Genomic DNA, 18,235 nt, shown 5'->3' with positions numbered 1-18,235 from the left:
TCAATTGCTTGTTTTGCATCATATGATCAAAGGCCGTGTTGTTGAAACCCTTTTTATTGGCCAAATTCATAAAGTTAGCCTTCTAAAAGAGAACACGTTGTGTTCTATCCTTTGAACCCTTAGCCTTAAATATACACTGAACACCCTTGATTGAAAATCTTTACCTTGAGTTAAGTAGAAGATCTTGTGTGGTATTGTTAAATGTTCAAGTTTGGGGTTATTGGGGAAATATTAAAAAGGAAAAAGCATTGAGCTAAGAGCTAAAAAGTAAGAATATGCAAAGAAAAGAAAAGAAAAAGAAGCAAAGCTCAATGCAAATGCAAAAGCAAAGGCAAAAGAAAGTTGGGAATGAATAAGAAGATTGTGTTGTTATGACTCTCTTAACTCAAGGATTTTGTGATCCAGAAAAACCAATTTTCTTGTTAGCCCAGCCACATTATAAGCCATTGAAAAGTCCTTGTGATGATGCATGCTTGTGAATGTATTTGATTGTGGTTAAATGAAAGGCAAAGTTGATTCATGTGACATTGTGATAGTGGAGTGAATGAGTGAAACACTTTACCTCTTATACACTTGTGTGTTGAGTGAAACACTTTACCTAGTGAGGAAAGATTCCATAAGCACATGAACATCCATGCTTAATTGATTGATCATTCATGAAAAATAGCATTTGTTGGAACTTAAATGACTTTGTGAACACTAAAGCATGTGCACATCTTGATTGAACTCTTGGTCATAAGTTTGAGTGAAGTTATTACTTATCTTGAAAAGAGGATTTTGAATGAGTGAACCATCATATGAATTGGTTGGAGATGGAGTTACATTTTGTTTGCTTGAGGACAAGCAAAGTTCTAAGTTTGGGGTTGTGATAACAGTTGAAAAACTGTTATTTTCATGCTTAAAAGTGATACTAAAAGCAACCTTTAGACTTAGAAACTAGCTTGAAATCATGCATTTTGTTTATATTTTCAGAAATAAGAGAGCTGGACAGGTTTATGCTTGATTTAAGTGTTTTTGTGCAGGTTTTGAGGTGAATTTGGTGAAAGAAGTGAAGAATAAGAGAGAGGACATTAGAAAAGACAAGAAAGAGTGCAAAAAGGAGAAGTCGAAGGCACCGCTCAGCGGCAAACTACCACTGAGCGGCACTCAAGAGGTGGCGTTGGAACCGCTGAGGGGCAAATGGCCGCTGAGGGGAAGAAAGAAGACGCGTAACCACCGCTGAGCGGTAAATGGCGCTGAGCGGCACTTTTTGGGCTTGGGCTTTTGTAATCTTTTGTAACTCTAGATTAGTATATAAGGGCTTGCACGTCCTTTAGTTAGAGATCTTTGGCAGAAACGAGGCAAACACTCTCTCTTTCACCCCTTTGAAGGAGGATCTTGGATGCTCAGGCTACCTCTTCACCTTTATTGGGTTTATTCTTTCATACTTTCATTGTTATTCATCTAGGTTCACCATGAATATGGTGAACTAAACCTTGTATGTTTGTTGGGGAATCAATGTAATCTCTTGAAGCTCTCATATATGGATTTGTTGAATACATCTTTGAATTAAGACATATGCTTTCTTTTCATCATTAGTTAGGGTTTTTCCTCTTTGCTCAATGCTTGCATTGTTTAACTCATTCTAATGCATGATTATTGGTTTTGTTGATACGGACACGTACGGGGAAATCTAGATCCGGGGAATTTCTCCCAATATTTTACTGACAACATTATATTGGTTGCCTTAAGCTCCTGCACTCATGAACTAATCATTAGGAATGCTAGGAATTGTATGAACTATTTGATTAGGGAGAAGCCATCTAGAATGGTACATTAGAGAGTGGCATTAACAATGATGATTTGAAAGAGGAATTCCTAAAATATATGAGAGTGGATGAGATGAAATTGACCCCCAACAACATATTCATTCATTTAATCCATTGAAAGTGTTTATCGTATGTCTTTGCCATTGATCAATTCATGCATACATGTTTATTTTCGTCTTGCATATTAAAATTTCAATCATTGTTTTCTTAAGTCTTAGCTAATCAAGAAATCACATAACTAAACTAGGCCGTGAGTCCTTTGGGAAGAACGATACTTGGTCTTACCAAGTTTTATTACTTGAACGATTCGGTCATACTTGCCGATTGTGAAACAAGTTTGTGACATCATATTTTGGTGCTTACAAATTTGTCCATCAATTGTATAATGCATCCAAGTGAAGATTAATCTTGATTCTCCATTCTTGATGTTTCCTTGCTTCTTGATTTATCAAGCTTCTTGGCTAGTTGATCCATGATCTCCTAGCTTTATTAGACCCTACAAAACACATATAAACATATTAAAGAGAATCCTACTAAGACTTAGAGAAAGAAAATTAAGAAAGAGTCTTTAACAGTCCTTCTTCACTTTCCTTTCTTAGCCTTAGCTTAAGTTGATACTCCTTTGAATGGAATGCCCTAAATGGGTTTCCATCAGAAGGAGTGACCTATATATACACCTGTGTGATTGAGTGAAACACTTTGTCTGGTGAGGAATTGTTCCATGAATACATGATTACATCTATGCTTAGTTAATTGATCATTCATGAGAATAACAACTATTGGATATTATGTGATTATGTGAATACCATGGTGAGTGATTTTTAAACAAGGCATGTGTACATCTTGACTAAATTCTATTTGATGAGCTGATTTGAATAATTACTTGTCTTGGAAGAAAGAGTTTTTGAACCATTGTATTGATTAGTGGAAGACTGAGTTATATCTTATTTGCTTGAGTACAAGCAAAGTTCTAAGTTTGGGGTTGTGAGAACGGTTGACTGATAACAGTTAAAAAACTATTATTTTCATGCTTAAAATTGATACTAAAAGCAACCTTTAACACTTAGAAACTAGCTTGGAATCATGCTTTTGTTCATATTTTTAGAAATAAGAGAGTTGGACAGGTTTATGCTTGATTTCAGTGTTTTATGCAGGTTTTAAGGTGAATATGGTGAAAGAAGTGAAGAAGGATAGAGATGGAATCAGAAAAGAACTCAAAAAGTGCAAAAGGAGAAGTCGCAACTATCGCTCAGCAGCAGTTTACCATAGAGCGGCACTCAGGAAACCCCGTTGGCTCCGTTGAGGGGTGAAAATGCCGCTGAGGGGAAGAATCAACTCACGCACTTACCGCTGAGCGGTAGTTTACCGCTGAGCGGCACTATTTTGGGCTTGGGCCTAATTTTCTGTAATATTACGAACAATATACAAGCTTTAGGTCTTCCTAGGGTTTGTATCTTTGGCTGAGACGAACCAAACACTCACATTTCCACCCCTTGGAGGAAGATTTTGGATGCTGAGGCTACCTACTCATCTTTCTAGGGTTCAATCTTTCATTCTTTCATTATTGTTCATCTAGTTTCACCATGAATATGGTGAACTAAACCATATATTGTTGTTGGGGAATCAATGTAATCTTGTGAAACTCTCATATATGGAATTTGTGTTTTAACATCTTATTTTAAGATACATGCTTTCTTTCATAATTAGTTAGGGTTTTTCCTCTCTGCTTAAAGCTTGCATTGTTTAACTCATTCAATGCCATGATTATTGATTTTGTCGATATGGGAATGTACGGGGAAATCTAGATCCGTGGAATTTCTCCCAATAGCATATTGCCTAGACATAGGAATATGAGGGTTGGTTACCGTTAAGCTTCTGCGCTTCAGAATTAATTACTAGGAATGCTAGGAATTGTATGAACTCGTAATTAAGGATAGGCCTTCTTGCAAGGTGATTTAGAGAGTGACATTAGCATTGATGAAAAGAATGATGAATTCCTAAAAGTATATGAGAGTGGATAAGATGAAATTGATAACCCCAAGAACATACTCATCCATCTAATTCATTAAAGTGTTTGTATTCCTCTTTTCCATTGATCAAATTCATGCATACATGTTTAATTATTGTCTTTTGCATTTAAAACCTACAATCAATTGTTCACAAGTCTTAAATAATCAACAAATCATATAACTAACTAGGCCGTGAGTCCTTTGGGAGAACGATACTTGGTCTTACCGAGTTTTATTACTTGATACGATTCGGTCATACTTACCGAGGGTTAAACAAGTTTTTGGTGCCGTTTTTCGGTGTTCATAAATTTGTCATCATTGACAAACCATTATTTTTATACTTAATTTTGACATTAAAAACACCCTTTGTGACTTAGAAACTAGCTTGAAATTATGCTTTTACTTAAGTTGTGAGAATAAGAGAGTTGAAGGTGGTATTATTGGTTTTATGCTTGGTTTTCCTTGTTTTGACAGGAATTAAGATGAATTGGATGAAGAAGTATCAAGGAGTTAGAGTTAGGAAAGGTGGGAAAAGTAGCACATAGAAGAATCGCAGATAGCGCTGAGCTTCATTTTGGGGCGCTGAGCGCCAATTTAGAGGTGTAACCACTGTTTCATCTAGTTTCACCATGTCTATGGTGAACTAAAGCTCCATTGTTGTTGGGGAAACGATGTAATCATTTGAAACTCTCATGTATTGAATTGATTTATATTATAAATGCTTTACTTCATTAATTGTTAGGGTTTTTCCTCTACAGTCAATTCATGCTTTGTTTAATTCATTCAATTGCATGATTATTGATTTTGTCAATATGGACACATATGGATAAATCTAGAACTGGGGAAATTCTCCCAAAAGCTATATTACCTAGACATAGGGATAAGAGGGTTGGTTGCCTTTAAGCTTCTGTGCAAATGTAATGCATAATTAATTGCTGGGGATACAAGACATTGTGATCTAGTAATTAAGAGTAGGATTTCTTCACCGAGACATCGGGTTTAAGGTAAATTAGAAAGTGACATTAACATTAATGAAGAAGATGAATTCATAAATACATGAGTGGATAGGATAAGTCGGAAACCCCAACAACATAATCATTCCATATTTTATACACTAATCACCTGTGCATTTTTCAAGTCAATTGATCAACACTTGCATTCATATTATTTTTCTGCATTATAAACACTATGATCTTGTTTACAAGTCTTAATTAATCAAGAACCCATATGAATGTCTAGGCCGTGAGTCTCTTGGAAAATGATACTTGGTCTTACCGTTTATTATTACTTGATACGATTCGGTATACTTGCCGGAGTGTTAACAGACACACACATGACTTAATATATGTAACAACAAGAATTGTGGGGGTGTATTGTGATTGATAAACCGCTAACACACATCAAGTGTTTTGGTTCATATAACTTGTTATACCAACTACTCTATGTATTAAGTTTCTCAATCTATGACTGGTTCATATAATTTATTATACAAACTCTAATGCATTACATCTTATATGAGACCCAAGTTTTTCTCTTTCGATTTTCTTTTCTGTCTTTCTCTTTGCAATTTCTGAGGGATTATGTTGTGAAAATAAAGTTTATCAATATTGCAAAAGCATGGACAACACTTTAATCCATTAGTGAAATGCTTGAACCCAAAGAAACTTTGTTTTGGATTCCTAATTTTTCGATAACAAAATATATATCTACTAGTGTCGATTTATTGTCACTTCATATCCAAAACTACCTTGATATGTTCTTGACTTCGAACCGCACTTTGCGACACATCTTTTACAATGTTAGTTTCTCCACAACTCTTCTATAACCCATGCTCCATCTATATATAAGGGCTTATATTTCCTCTGAAAAACACAACACTCACACATCTCTCTCACTTTCATTTATTCTTTTCTCTTCTCTTTATTTTCTAACGTGGGTTATTTATCCCCTTTAAGAGTTTCTTACTAGTTTTTTAGATCTTTAGAAAATCTGGAAAGTTTTTATCGTATCTTAAGAAACTTGTACAATACATTATGGATAAGTCTTAAATAGTGAATATGCACATCTTAGAAAGTCTTTACGTTTGTGATTTCATAAGCTTTTACAACTTACTTGTACCATACGGTCCGTCACACTGGTGCGTACCGTACGGTCTGTCTTCCCATGTACCATCCAGGTGATCCTCCCAGGCCATCCTCCCAGGCCGTGCTCCTAGACCATCCTCCTATGGTCGTCCATCGTCCTCCTAGGCCATCCACTCAGGTCGTCCTTCCAGGCTGTCCACCTAGACCGTCCTCCCAAGCTGTCCACCCAGGCTGTCCTTCTAAGTCCATCCAACCAGGTCATTCACCTATGTCATGGCTAGTGGTAATGACTATTAAGCCCCTAATGCATATTAACGTGTGATTGGACCATCATTAGGCCATCGAAAGGTAAAGGCCCATCACAACTAGTATAAATAAAGGTCTCAACTTGTTGTGATAGCCGTTCAGTTATATTACTGACTTGAGCGTCAGAGTGCCTTTGACAGGTACCCTCTCACATGGCTTCGACAAAAAGGAGGAAGAGCGAACATCGCAACTTTTGGAAAATGGAGAACCATTCGGGAGTCCATCGGGTCTTAAGAAAACTTGAAATGCTTTTAGTAAGGGACTTTAACCTTATACCCGAAACAATATTGTTTCTTGGTAAAGACTTTTGTTAGTTGTTGCACGATGAAAAGTTGCTTTGTTGCATAGCAAGGATAAAAAGTCGCGAATGTTTGGTGGCATGGCAAAGGATTTTGATAGGAAAAAAAGATACCACATTATAGTTCTACATGAGGAGATGTAAAAGTTTATTATAACTGCATCGCATGAATGACTCTATTCATTTTAAACTAATAACATGGATATATATAATTAAGATCTTTACAAATATACTCAGTATCAAAATCAATATATCAATGTCGTTAACTCAAATGAAACATAATAACAAGTAACCTATTAAATGATGGAGAAAAAAAGAAGAAGCTGAAGTTTTGTTGAAGATATCATATTCAATGGAGTCCATCATCAACTTTATTCAACCCTTTACTGATTACAAGGATACGTAGCTATGCATGCCCATTTTCTGCACTCCAATAAGAATTATAATATAATAACCTAAGAACTAACATGACCACAGAGACACTCCCATGTTTGGCTGATCAACGACCATGTCCATAGCAAAAAGGGTTTTGGCAAGTTTACTTGATGGAGATAAGTTCTCTGAGGATGAATTGGATGTTGCAGGCACTGCTTTGAGTTGTTCAGAGGAAGTTGAAACTTGGCTCAGTTTCATGTGCACAACCTCTGCTTGTGCAAGTGCCAACTGGGTTTGTAAAACATCAACTTGTTGCTGCAGAGAAGATATGGCTCCCACACATCCATACACGGGATCTCTCACCCTTGCATTGGCTTCGTATACCATTGAACTAACAGCATCACTTCGTTGGTACTCCGGTAGTTCCTGCCAATGTTATATATATAATTCATCAAACCAATTACTATACATTCAATCAAGGTCTTAAACCATCAGAACTCACATCAGGTATAATCTTTGGACACTTCACCATGTACCTTTTCTGTTATTTGGATAAAGTTAGAGATTGATCTCAATTGAAAATATGATTAAATTACTGTATGTAAGTGAGGTATATTGCTGAGTCTTTTTTAAAAGAATATGTTGAGGATATTGGCCATCAATAATTATTATATACTTCCTTCCATCCAAAACCTCATAAATCTAGCTATGTAAGTTTTAAGTTGAACAGGCCAAGTGCAGTATGTATAGAGAAAAAGAAAACTTAAAACTTATAGAACTCTTTCACGTTTGGATTGAAGATTCTAAGTGACGTGTCTCAGATACAGTGCATATAATGTGTAACAGGACTTTATTATATAATGATTATTTTGAACAAATCGTGTGGTGAACTTAGAAGTTAGGTTGCTTACAAAAAGTTATATATCACACTCAACAGGTTATCATGATATGTGTGAATATGTGTAAAAAAAGTAACGTTAGCCGTAACTTGAGTACAAGTAAAAGGAATATTCAGGTGGAAGCTCTATGTGTTGACCTAGATTCATGAGTGATATGATGAAAACCATCGTTCTTTTGAATAGAAATATAGATCATGTTTAGTCAAAAAAGAGTTGCATGTGTATGTTGAAACTATGTGCTTCGGAGGGGAAAACAAAACAAGAAGTTGTTGACTTAAGAGAATATATAATAGTAAAATCATAACCCTGGCTTGGCTACTTTTAAATAAATAAGGATGCAATGTATAGACTAGGACAATAATTCACCATGTGATATCATAACGTGTATGAAAATTCAGCCAACAATTTTATCTTGATTTATGCATATTCGTCTCTCAAAAAACCTGCAATTATTTTGTCTTGGCTTCTTGTATGAATTTAAAATCATGGTTAATACTATATTGTTTAAGGTTTATTGTTTAGTACTAATGGTTATTATATATATATATATATATGTTTTTATATGCATGTATGTTTAATCAATTTCTTCAATATTACATTTTTAAATAGATTATAAGATAAAATTTACATCATGTTCATTTGAAATATTTTCAATTCAATAACAAGTGGGAATATTTTCTAATATCTATTAAGTAATATTATTGGATTATTTTAGGAGGACACATTATAGAGTCGATAAAAAAAAATAGAAGAGGTGAATCAAATGATTCTCGAGTCACGAACAAACATATATATATATAACATTTGACTTATCCAAAATTTTAAGAGAAATTTTTTTTTTTTTCATTTTATTGATCTCCACTCTCAAATGCATTCTTAACAAATATATGTATTACAAAATTTTAAATAATATACGCATGTTACTATTTAACTAAAAAGCTAAATGAAAATGATGTCATGGACATGACCCAAGTTTTTTTTTCATTGCTTTTTTCTTTTATAGCATTTGTTACATGAATATAATGAACACAAGTTAAAATATGTCATCAATGAGTCATGCTTACAAAAGATAATTTCATATATCATTAATTTTATCACCAATTGAAATATCTTTATTTGGGAAATCAACATCACTTTCAACATGCATAAGCAGTCTCTATCAATGTAACCCATGATTTTAAAGAGAAAAGAGAAAAAGATGAACTCTATAAGCTTTTTTTTCTTCTTTTCTAAAATAACATTGATTAACCAACGAACCCAGGACTAAGAAAAAAAAAGCTAACTGGTCATAAAGAAAGAAAGGAATACAAATTGCAATACATGGCCAATAATAATTACGTACCTAGCTGCATATCTTTTTTAACTTTATCTTCTTGACATGGGTGTAGCTTCTCAGCACTAAAGCTAATTTATATATACTTGATCCTTTGTCTTCTTTATATGTGCTAAGATACTTACCTCACTTTAATAAAGAAGAACAATTACTATGGATTTTCTCATATTTTTTCATAAAGATTTTTAAGAAAGAAAGAAACAAGTTTCTTCATAATAAATTAAAATTAGTTAAATTTAGGAGACAACTTTTACAAACTAGTCTACGTATATATTAATATTAATTTATAGAGATTTTTATTTATTTATTTTAAACATGTTCATAAAAAAGCTTGTATAAATAAAACCTATGTATTATTAAAGTTAGCTTGGGGACATCAACCGTAATTAACTACTACAACGGAAGTAAAAGTGGGAAAACAACAAAGAACAAGTAAGCCCTTTAAGCTTTTATGGATGGAAGACTACTTTCTTCTTCTATAATATCTATATATTTGAAAGTTTGATCTGTGTCCCTATTTAAGTAAGCAGCAGCAGATAAATTAGAAAACCCTAGAGCAAGTAATGCTTTTCTGATATATATCAGAATGAAAATATTACACAAAATGCATGAATATAGTATATATATATATATATATATATATATATATATATATAGGATGTTTTTCATTTCTTTTTATCTGATCAGCATGTGAGTCTCTGTGCTGCTGATTAGATTCTTCTCAGTATAAATAAGCCACTTTTGACAAAGCTTCTATAAGAACTAGCAAGTGGGTATTGTATTTCATCAGTTTCCTTGCTTAATACATTGATCTTTCTCTCTCACACACACAAACACAGTGCTTGATACATCAGTTTCCTTGCTAAATCACATTTCAAATAAAAGAATGTAAATCCAAGTAAGCTATGTATATGTGTGTGTGTGTTAGGTTAAACTGCAATGGTGGTTTAGTATATAACCATTAGTCACTTTGCAGTTTGAGACAAAAAGTAGCTGCAGGTTCTTTGTCTAATACTTTTTTTCTTTATGTTGAACCTAAGTTATCAATTTAACCTTATAGTAGAAGTAAATTTGTGTATGAGGTTTTGATCTCTGCTTTAAAAAAGTGCAACCTATCTTCCTAACAAAAGCAGAGAACTTGTAAGAAGGTTCAGACAAAAATCCAAGTAGACCAACCCTAATGAAAGTGATTGGGAGGGTTTTTAAACAGTATTTGACTGGTATCAATGAAATGATAAACATATATCATGATGAGCAGATATAGTGAAAGGACATTAAGGGGTGCCTGAGAATTGAAAACCTGTAACATTTTGTTGACATTGCTAGCTCCAAAAACCTTGTGCACACTGGCAAACTTGTGTGGCTCATCTGCAGGAAAATAAGGAGCAAACACACAATCCTCTGCACATCTCCTTCGAAGAAGCTTGCATGCTGCACATGGTGACATTGCACCTTGTTTTCTTCCACCATCCTTCATTTCTTCAAGCAGAAAAAGAAGAAGAAGAATAAGTCAATATGATAAGCACTTTTGAGCTGAAAGATTTAGTTGAACCTGGAGAAATGAAGTTGTGTAGGGTAATTTATTGTTGGAAAATGATGAGCAGATGAAAATTTGATCGATGGGAAGGGAGAGGGGGTCTTAAGGAGTGTGGACATGATGTTATATAGAGACGTTTTGGGACAGAAAATCTTGGAAGGGTCCCATGAAAGACGAAACTCTAGATTTTGCTAGACAAAATCATGGATGTTGATAAGATCTTTTGCCCCACATGTACATTATTTATTTTTTCACTCTTTAATTATTTCTTTTGTTTTTAATGCTTAACATATATATCCTCATGCTTTGAACAATCTACAGATTTTCATTCAAAAGGGACATACAATTTCCCTTTTTCTTCATCTTTTTCGTTTACAAGGTAAACATAGAATGAATCAGTTTGTAGAACATCGCTATTCTTGCAGTTTCTTATTTGGCGTTATGGTCGGATACAAGAGTTATTGGAAGGCAATATGTCTTAACACGGATTAAGAATCGTTTTATTTAGTCGTAGGAATGAACTTTACTTTGGTTTTTTGTGAAGAGTTTGAGCACAATATGAGGATGTTTAGCTTGTATTGGATTGAGTACCCTACTTAGATTTCATTAATAAATTTATTTTCTTACAAAAAGGAAAAAAATAGAAACAAGATAAAAGTGCATACGGAACAACATGTTCGTTGCACGATCGATTTATAAATGTTGTAATAATTTGAGCTTTTGATAAAAAAATAATATGTAAATTGATCTTTGATACCGAGTTTCTTTTAAACAATTAACCGCATGATCTTGTCTTTTAATAATAACATGAGTTGAGTCAACAAGCGTAATTCATAATTAGAAAAAAGAAAATCTTTGAAATTTAAGATTTTGTCAAGCAAAAAGAGGTGAAAAAAAAGAGAGGAAGATATACATGAAACAAAGGAGAGTGTGCTTGAAGAGGAGAACCAGAAGAAAGGCATAAGAAGCGTGTCAGAGTTGGAGACGGTGAGCAGAGCTGAAGACAAAAGATTGCTCAGAAACCATAAGCTTAGTGGAAGACCAAACTTGTTGAATTCATTAATTAATATTAGATTAGTGAGGTAAACCAAAGTATAAAAGTATAAACGTTGTTAAAGTAAATCATAATATCATCATAATAATATTGTACGTTTTTTAGCGTGAAATTCTATCATAATTTTAATTTTTGTTTTTAAAAGACGTTTTGAATAATGAAAAAAATATATAAACTGTATTCGATCCAAAACTATGTGAAATAAATATATATATATATATATATATATATATATATATATATATATATATATATTACACTGATACAAAATTATTTTTCTGTGAGAATATTTTATATAGGTTTAGTTAAAATTGTTGTAAAAAAAGCGGTTTCAATTTTTGTAGAATAGAACCGATGTAAAATCTACTGGGTCTATTGACTTGGATTTAAATAAGAACTGATGTAAAAGTGGTTTAAAAATCTCAAAAGTCCCTCTTGCAATGTACCTTTCCTTCTTCCTTCCTCTTCAACTTTTTTCTCCTCCCATTTTCAAAGCTAAAAATTCTTTTCTAGCAACGCAACCCTGTTTTCTTCCTTTACCTTCATCTTCCTTTTCGTGCAGCTATCTTGTCTCTGCATTTACATTTTTCTCCAAGTTCCCAGTCCTTCAATCGACGTCGTTGTTTCCCAAGTAGGTTTTTTAAGGTAGTTAATCATATGTGTTTATAATGCGTGTCTAGCCATAGTTGTTGTATTAGTAGGTTGTCAACATGGTTTAGACTAGATAATGAATTTCTGTAATATTTAAAGATGAATAAAACAAAAATAATGCATTTTTTCATGATGGGTAAACTGTTAGTATTTTAAGGTTGTGAAAGGAGTAGTTGATGTGGTAGAGAAGATGTAGAGATAGTAGAATGTAGAAGTAGTAGTTGGAAGAAGTGTTGTAGTTGTCTTTGTTGTTGTAGATGTTGGCTTCTTACAAATGGTAGATGTTGGCTACTTACAAATGGTAGAGTTCATGGGTATTTATAGACCCATAGATTATTCTAGAACATACTAGCCACAACTTATGTGGAATGTTCTAGATTTTTACCTATGTAGAATATTCTTGATTTTTCTTCCTATCTTAGGTTTTTCTAGAATATTCTAGAACTTGTATTACATTTCAATTCTTCTATCTAAGGAGCTTCTACATTCTTCTAGAATTTGCATTACACTTTAATATAAACTTTATTCATGGAATCGTCGTCATCTGATTAAGTCTAAATTTATATTCAAAAAAGAAAATGTGTTAGGCTAAAAATACAAGGTTAATTGTGTTGATAGTTTATTATTTTGCATGTATGTTATGTTTTGAACACACATCAATATGCAATAGTTCTAGCTTGGACATTACAACATGGGTTAAGGTTCCTTAAACTAACTTACTCAAGACTTTTCCTTGAAACATTATTGAATATATGTGATAAGACAATTATGCTCTTAACTGGTTATACCTTTGTTTTTGTAGTGGGAGTCTGATTATGTTTGTTACATTAGTGGGTTGAAAACCTAAATTTTCATTAGAAAATGAATTTTCATAGTAATTCAAGGGGAGCAAAAAACAAATTCATGATATATACGATCTTGTCTAGAAGAGAATATGATTGTTTTTGAATTTGAATTCTCAAAAGACGCAACAAAAATAAATCAAAGAATAATGTCAAATAAAACAGTGATGGAGATGCCAAAATCAAACAGATTAGTAAGTCAAGTAAAGAATCGTCACAAATATGTTAGTCTTTAATAAAAATTAGAGTTCTAATTCAAGAACCAAGAGAATCTTTTCTTAAAGAATGCATATTCATATAATATGTAGAATTAAAATAAAATTATATTTTTTTTAATTTCCTAAACTATTCTTCAATTGTGCTCATAATCTTCATCTTCTTTAAGATTCCTCCTTTGATCTTAATGTCTTAGAATATTTAACCACTTGAGAGATATAGGATGAATTGGAGAGTTTTAGGCTTGATCCAATCTACATTTGTAAAGCGAAATGCGCCTGCAAGATCTCAAACATTATAAATCAAAGATAGAAGGAAGATTATCTTAAGCAATTCTTATATGACTTGAATGATCAATATAGTAATGTGAAAACACATGCGTTACTTTTGAAGTCCATTATGAGTGTCACTAGAGTTTCTTCCTATGTTGTTAAGTAAAAAAGACAATTATCAATGGATGAGTAATCATTGCAGTTAAAGGTAATCAAAGCATTGTTTCCACTATTTATGCATATTGTGGCCATACCAAAAAATGTATGCTTAAGGAAACATAGTTTCCCTAAGCAAGACAACAAAGCTTTCAAAGGCACAAACACCAAGAAAGTCTGCATCCATTGTGGAAAAACAAATCATACAATTTAAGTGTGTTATAAAAAGCATGGCTATCTGATGAGTGCATATTTATGCCCACATTTATGTTTGAAAATTAAAATTTTGATGGGATAATTGTGTTTAAATGGTTTATTTTAAGTGAATTTGTGATGATTGGAGTTATTGGGTTTCGGAAATAAAGAGACGTAAAAAGTAAGTTTTAGCGCATAAATTATTCTTGGATGTTCTAATGTTTATTTGTGCAGCTGAGAATATAAGTTTTATTGGTCCAAATGACAATTCAAGGCCCAAAATTAGGTTTTATTTGGAAAATAATGTACATATGGGCCAAACAGGCAGACTTTACCCTTGCACCCCCTAAAATTCTTACATACACTCCTATTTTTGAAACAGGCCAACAACCAAGCCCAAACACTAAGCCATATCTACTACACCTCCCTAAGTTTCCTATACACACCCCTCCTAAGCCAAACTTCACCAGATCATGCCACGTGGCAGTCCATCACTAACATATTGAACCACTCAGAAGATGCCACATCACTGATCCTTGCACTCACTAGTGAACCAGTCAAAACGTGCCACCTCAGCCCTAACACATGAGCATCATCTTCCACCCACTGAAACCCTAACCCTAGTTGCCACTGTCGCGCCGCGCCGCTCCACCGCAAGCCCCAACGCCGCTCCGTCACCGGACAACCCAAAGCCGCCATCACTTCGCGATCCTCGCCGCTACCATGACGCAACCATCAACAGCTGCCGTCGCTGCCATGCCACCACCACACCGTGAACCTTCCTTCTCCTTCACGCAAGGGTTCGAAGCCACCACGACCACCATCGCCGGAGTCCCGATTCGTCTCCTTCGAAATCGTCTCGCACAGCAATCGTAAATCGCGATCCCGCCATGGACGCCATCAACGAGAGCACTTTCTCCTTCATCGCACAACCTTTCTTCTTCCTCGCGAGAGGCAACCACCATGTCGTACCGCCTTCCCTAGATCGCGAGCACCTCCTCCACGCCAGCCGCCGCGACACCACTGTTCTCAACCGCAAACCATCTTCATCTTCTCCCAAACGCGTCTCCATCAACGCCAACCTCCATCCACCATCACCGTAACACCATGGGAACCTACATCAAAGCCACACCTGCACACAACAAAACCCAGAACAAGAAATCGCCACTACAACCACCGTGGCAGCTCCACAATCTCGAGCCTCTCCTCTTTTCCTCACGGCACGCAGATGATAACGGTTGAAAAACCGTTATTTTTATGCTTAAAATTGATACCAAAAGCAACCTTTAAGACTTAGAAACTAGCTTGAACTCATATTTTTGCTTTAGTTTTGTGAATACGAGAGTTGAAAGTGAATTTAATGGTTTTGTGCAAGATTCCCTTTATTTTGTAGGCTAATTGAATGATTTGAAAGAAGAATTGAAGTACCGAATGATTGGAATGCTGAAAAGTCAACCAGAAACCAGAAAAGTCAACCAGTCAACCAGAAAAGTCAACCAGTCAACCAAGAAAGTCAACCAGTCAACCAGAATACGAAAAAGTCAACCAGACGAGTTTTGGGCCAGTTTTATGCGATTTTATGATCTGTTTGGGCCTGGACCCGTTTTCTATTATTTTTATGTCCTATTTAAAGACCTAGATGTCTTAGGGTTGGTATCTTTGGCAGAAACGAAGCAAACACTCTCTCTTCCACCCCTTGGGGTAGATTGGGAGATGGTGACAACTCTCCTCTTCTCTTTCTCGGGTTTTTCTATCTCTTTCATTCTTTCATTATTGTTCATCTAGGTTCACCATGAATATGGTGAACTAAACCTTGTATGTTTGTTGGGGAATAAATGTAATCTTTTGAAGCTCTCATATATGGAATTTGTGCTTGCATCTTAATCTAAGACTTATGCTTTCTTTCATCATTAGTTAGGGTTTTCACTCTTTGCTCAATGCTTGCGTTGTTTAACTCATTCAATGCATGATTATTGGTTTTGTCGATAGGGGAACGTACGGGGAAGTCTAGATCCGGGGAATTTCTCCCAAGAGTATATTGGTTGCCTTAAGCTCCTGTGCTAAAAAAACTAATTATTAGAAATGCTAGGAATCGTATGAACTCGTAATTAGGGAGAAGCCTTCTTGAAAGGTAATTTAGAGAGTGGCATTAACAATGATGACTTGAATGTTGAATTCCTAAAATATATGAGAGTGGATAAGATGAAATTGACCCCCAACAACATATTCATCAATATATTTCATTGAAAGTGCTTGTCTTTTGTTTTAGCCATTGATCAATCTCATGCATACATGTTTATTTTCTGTTTTGCATATTAAACTTCAAATATTTCGTTCTTAAGTCTTAGCTAATCAACGAACCACACAACTAAACTAGGCCGTGAGTCCTTTGGGAGAACGATACTTGGTCTTACCGAGTTTATTACTTGAAACGATTCGGTCATACTTGCCGATTGTTCAACAAGTTTGTGACATCATATTTTGGTGATCATAAATTTGTCCATCAAGTTTTTGGCGCCGTTGCCGGGGACTCGTGGTTTAACTGGTTAATTTGTGTGATTATTGATTATCTTTGACTTTAATTTTGAATTTCTGTTTTTATTTTTTCGGTTTTTATTTTATCTTATTTGATTTGATTTGATTTTATTTTATTTTATTAGATTAAATTTTATTTTATTTGATTTGATTTGATTAGATTAGATTTTATTTTATTTGATTTGATTAGATTAGATTTTATTTTATTTTATTTTATTTGATTAGATTAGATTTTATTTTATTTTATTTTATTAGATTAGATTTTATTTTATTTGATTTGATTTGATTAGATTAGATTTTATTTTATTTTATTTTATCTTATTTGATTAGATTTTATTTTATATTATTTTATCTTATCCTCTGAATCTTTTATCTTCTGAATCTATATCTTCTCCTATATCTTTTTGTGCTAACAAATCTTTTCTAGGGTTTTCTTTTCTTGTGCATGTAGGAAGCAATTAGAACAAGGAGCAAGAAAACAACAGAACCTCTGCTTGAAGGTCTAGACGAGAGTAGACGGAGGAGAAGAATCCGAACATCTAGAGAACTTTTCCCTTCTCTAGAAACTCTCTTACAATCATCACCACAAGGTTCTGTTCAGAGCACAGAAAATATGGAGAACAACAATGTTAGAAGAACTCTTGCTGACTACACCAATATAGCTGGACCTCAGCACTTTAACAGTATAGCTAGACCTCGAGTCAATGCAACTAATATGGAGGTCAAACCAGCACTGATTCAACTGGTGAAAAGCAACCAATTTAATGGGTTATCTCATGAAAGCCCATATGAGCACCTCACTACCTTCAATGAGATTTGCAACACAGTCAAGATTAATGGGGTGCCAGACGAAGCTATCAAACTTAGCTTGTTTCCTTTCTCATTGGGAGGCAATGCTAAGCTTTGGTTGAATTCTTTCCCAGAAGAAAGTTTCACAGAGTGGGAAGTAGTGGTCACAAAATTGTTAAACAAGTACTTCCCACAATCTAAGGTGACAAAAGGCAAGCAAGAGATTTCTTCATTTAAGCAGGGCATGGAAGAATCACTGGGGCATGCATGGGACAAGTATAAAAGTTTGTTACGTAAAACTCCCACGCATGGTTTTGAAGATCAGGAAGTAGTCTTAACTTTCCTTGGAGGACTTGGTTCACAAACCAAGATGATGTTGGATGCCTCAGCAGGAGCCAATATTAAATGGAAAACTCCAGAGGAAGCAACAGAGATTATAGAAAACATGGCTACTAGTGATAATGAGCTACACAGTGAGAGAGGAGCTCCTATGCAAAAAGGAGTCCTCCAATTACAGACACATGATGCCCTGCTAGCTCAAAACAAAATTCTCACTCAATAGCTGGAGACTCTGACCAAAACTCTAGCTCAATTACCCAAAGAGTTGAAAACTACTGCACAAGTACAATCCCAGTTGTGCGAATTGTGTGGAGGCGACCATATCAATGGTCAATGTGCCTTTCCAGTCGAAGTCGTAGAGGATGTAAACTACATGACCAATCAGTATCATCAAGGGAGCTACAATCAGGGGTGGAAACCATACCCAAGTATTGGTCAAGGGCAAACTGGGCAAGCTGGTCAATATAATAAGTGATGGACAAATTTATGAACACCAAAATATGATGTCACAAACTTGTTTTACAATCAGCAAGTATG

At 34.5% G+C, this 18,235-nt stretch overlaps 1 protein-coding gene across 1 annotated transcript; it reads right to left on the bottom strand.

Moving 5' to 3' along the window:
• Positions 1-6,744: 6,744 nt before the first annotated feature.
• Positions 6,745-10,919, bottom strand: LOC124821554 (LOB domain-containing protein 4-like). Its single transcript, XM_088094551.1, has 3 exons — positions 10,665-10,919; positions 10,413-10,591; positions 6,745-7,306 (listed from the first exon to the last, which is right to left on the bottom strand). The coding sequence occupies exons 2-3, from the start codon at positions 10,587-10,589 to the stop codon at positions 6,968-6,970; spliced, it is 516 nt and encodes a 171-aa protein (XP_087950677.1). The 5' UTR covers positions 10,590-10,591; positions 10,665-10,919; the 3' UTR covers positions 6,745-6,967.
• Between the last annotated feature and the right edge of the window lie 7,316 nt (positions 10,920-18,235).

The sequence above is a fragment of the Vigna umbellata genome, chromosome 7 (genome assembly GCF_029865625.1).
Source record: "Vigna umbellata cultivar VRB3 chromosome 7, Vumbellata_1.0, whole genome shotgun sequence".
NCBI lineage: Eukaryota > Viridiplantae > Streptophyta > Magnoliopsida > Fabales > Fabaceae > Vigna > Vigna umbellata.
This window is presented reverse-complemented; position numbering and strand designations above follow the sequence as displayed.

Excerpts from the sequence above, each read along its gene's own strand:
- LOC124821554 (XM_088094551.1), bottom strand. The coding sequence starts at position 10,589 with ATGAAGGATGGTGGAAGAAAACAAGGTGCAATGTCACCATGTGCAGCA. Across the intron at positions 7,307-10,412 it reads ATGTCAACAAAATGTTACAG|GAACTACCGGAGTACCAACG; the intron begins GTTTTCAATTCT and ends TAACATTGGCAG.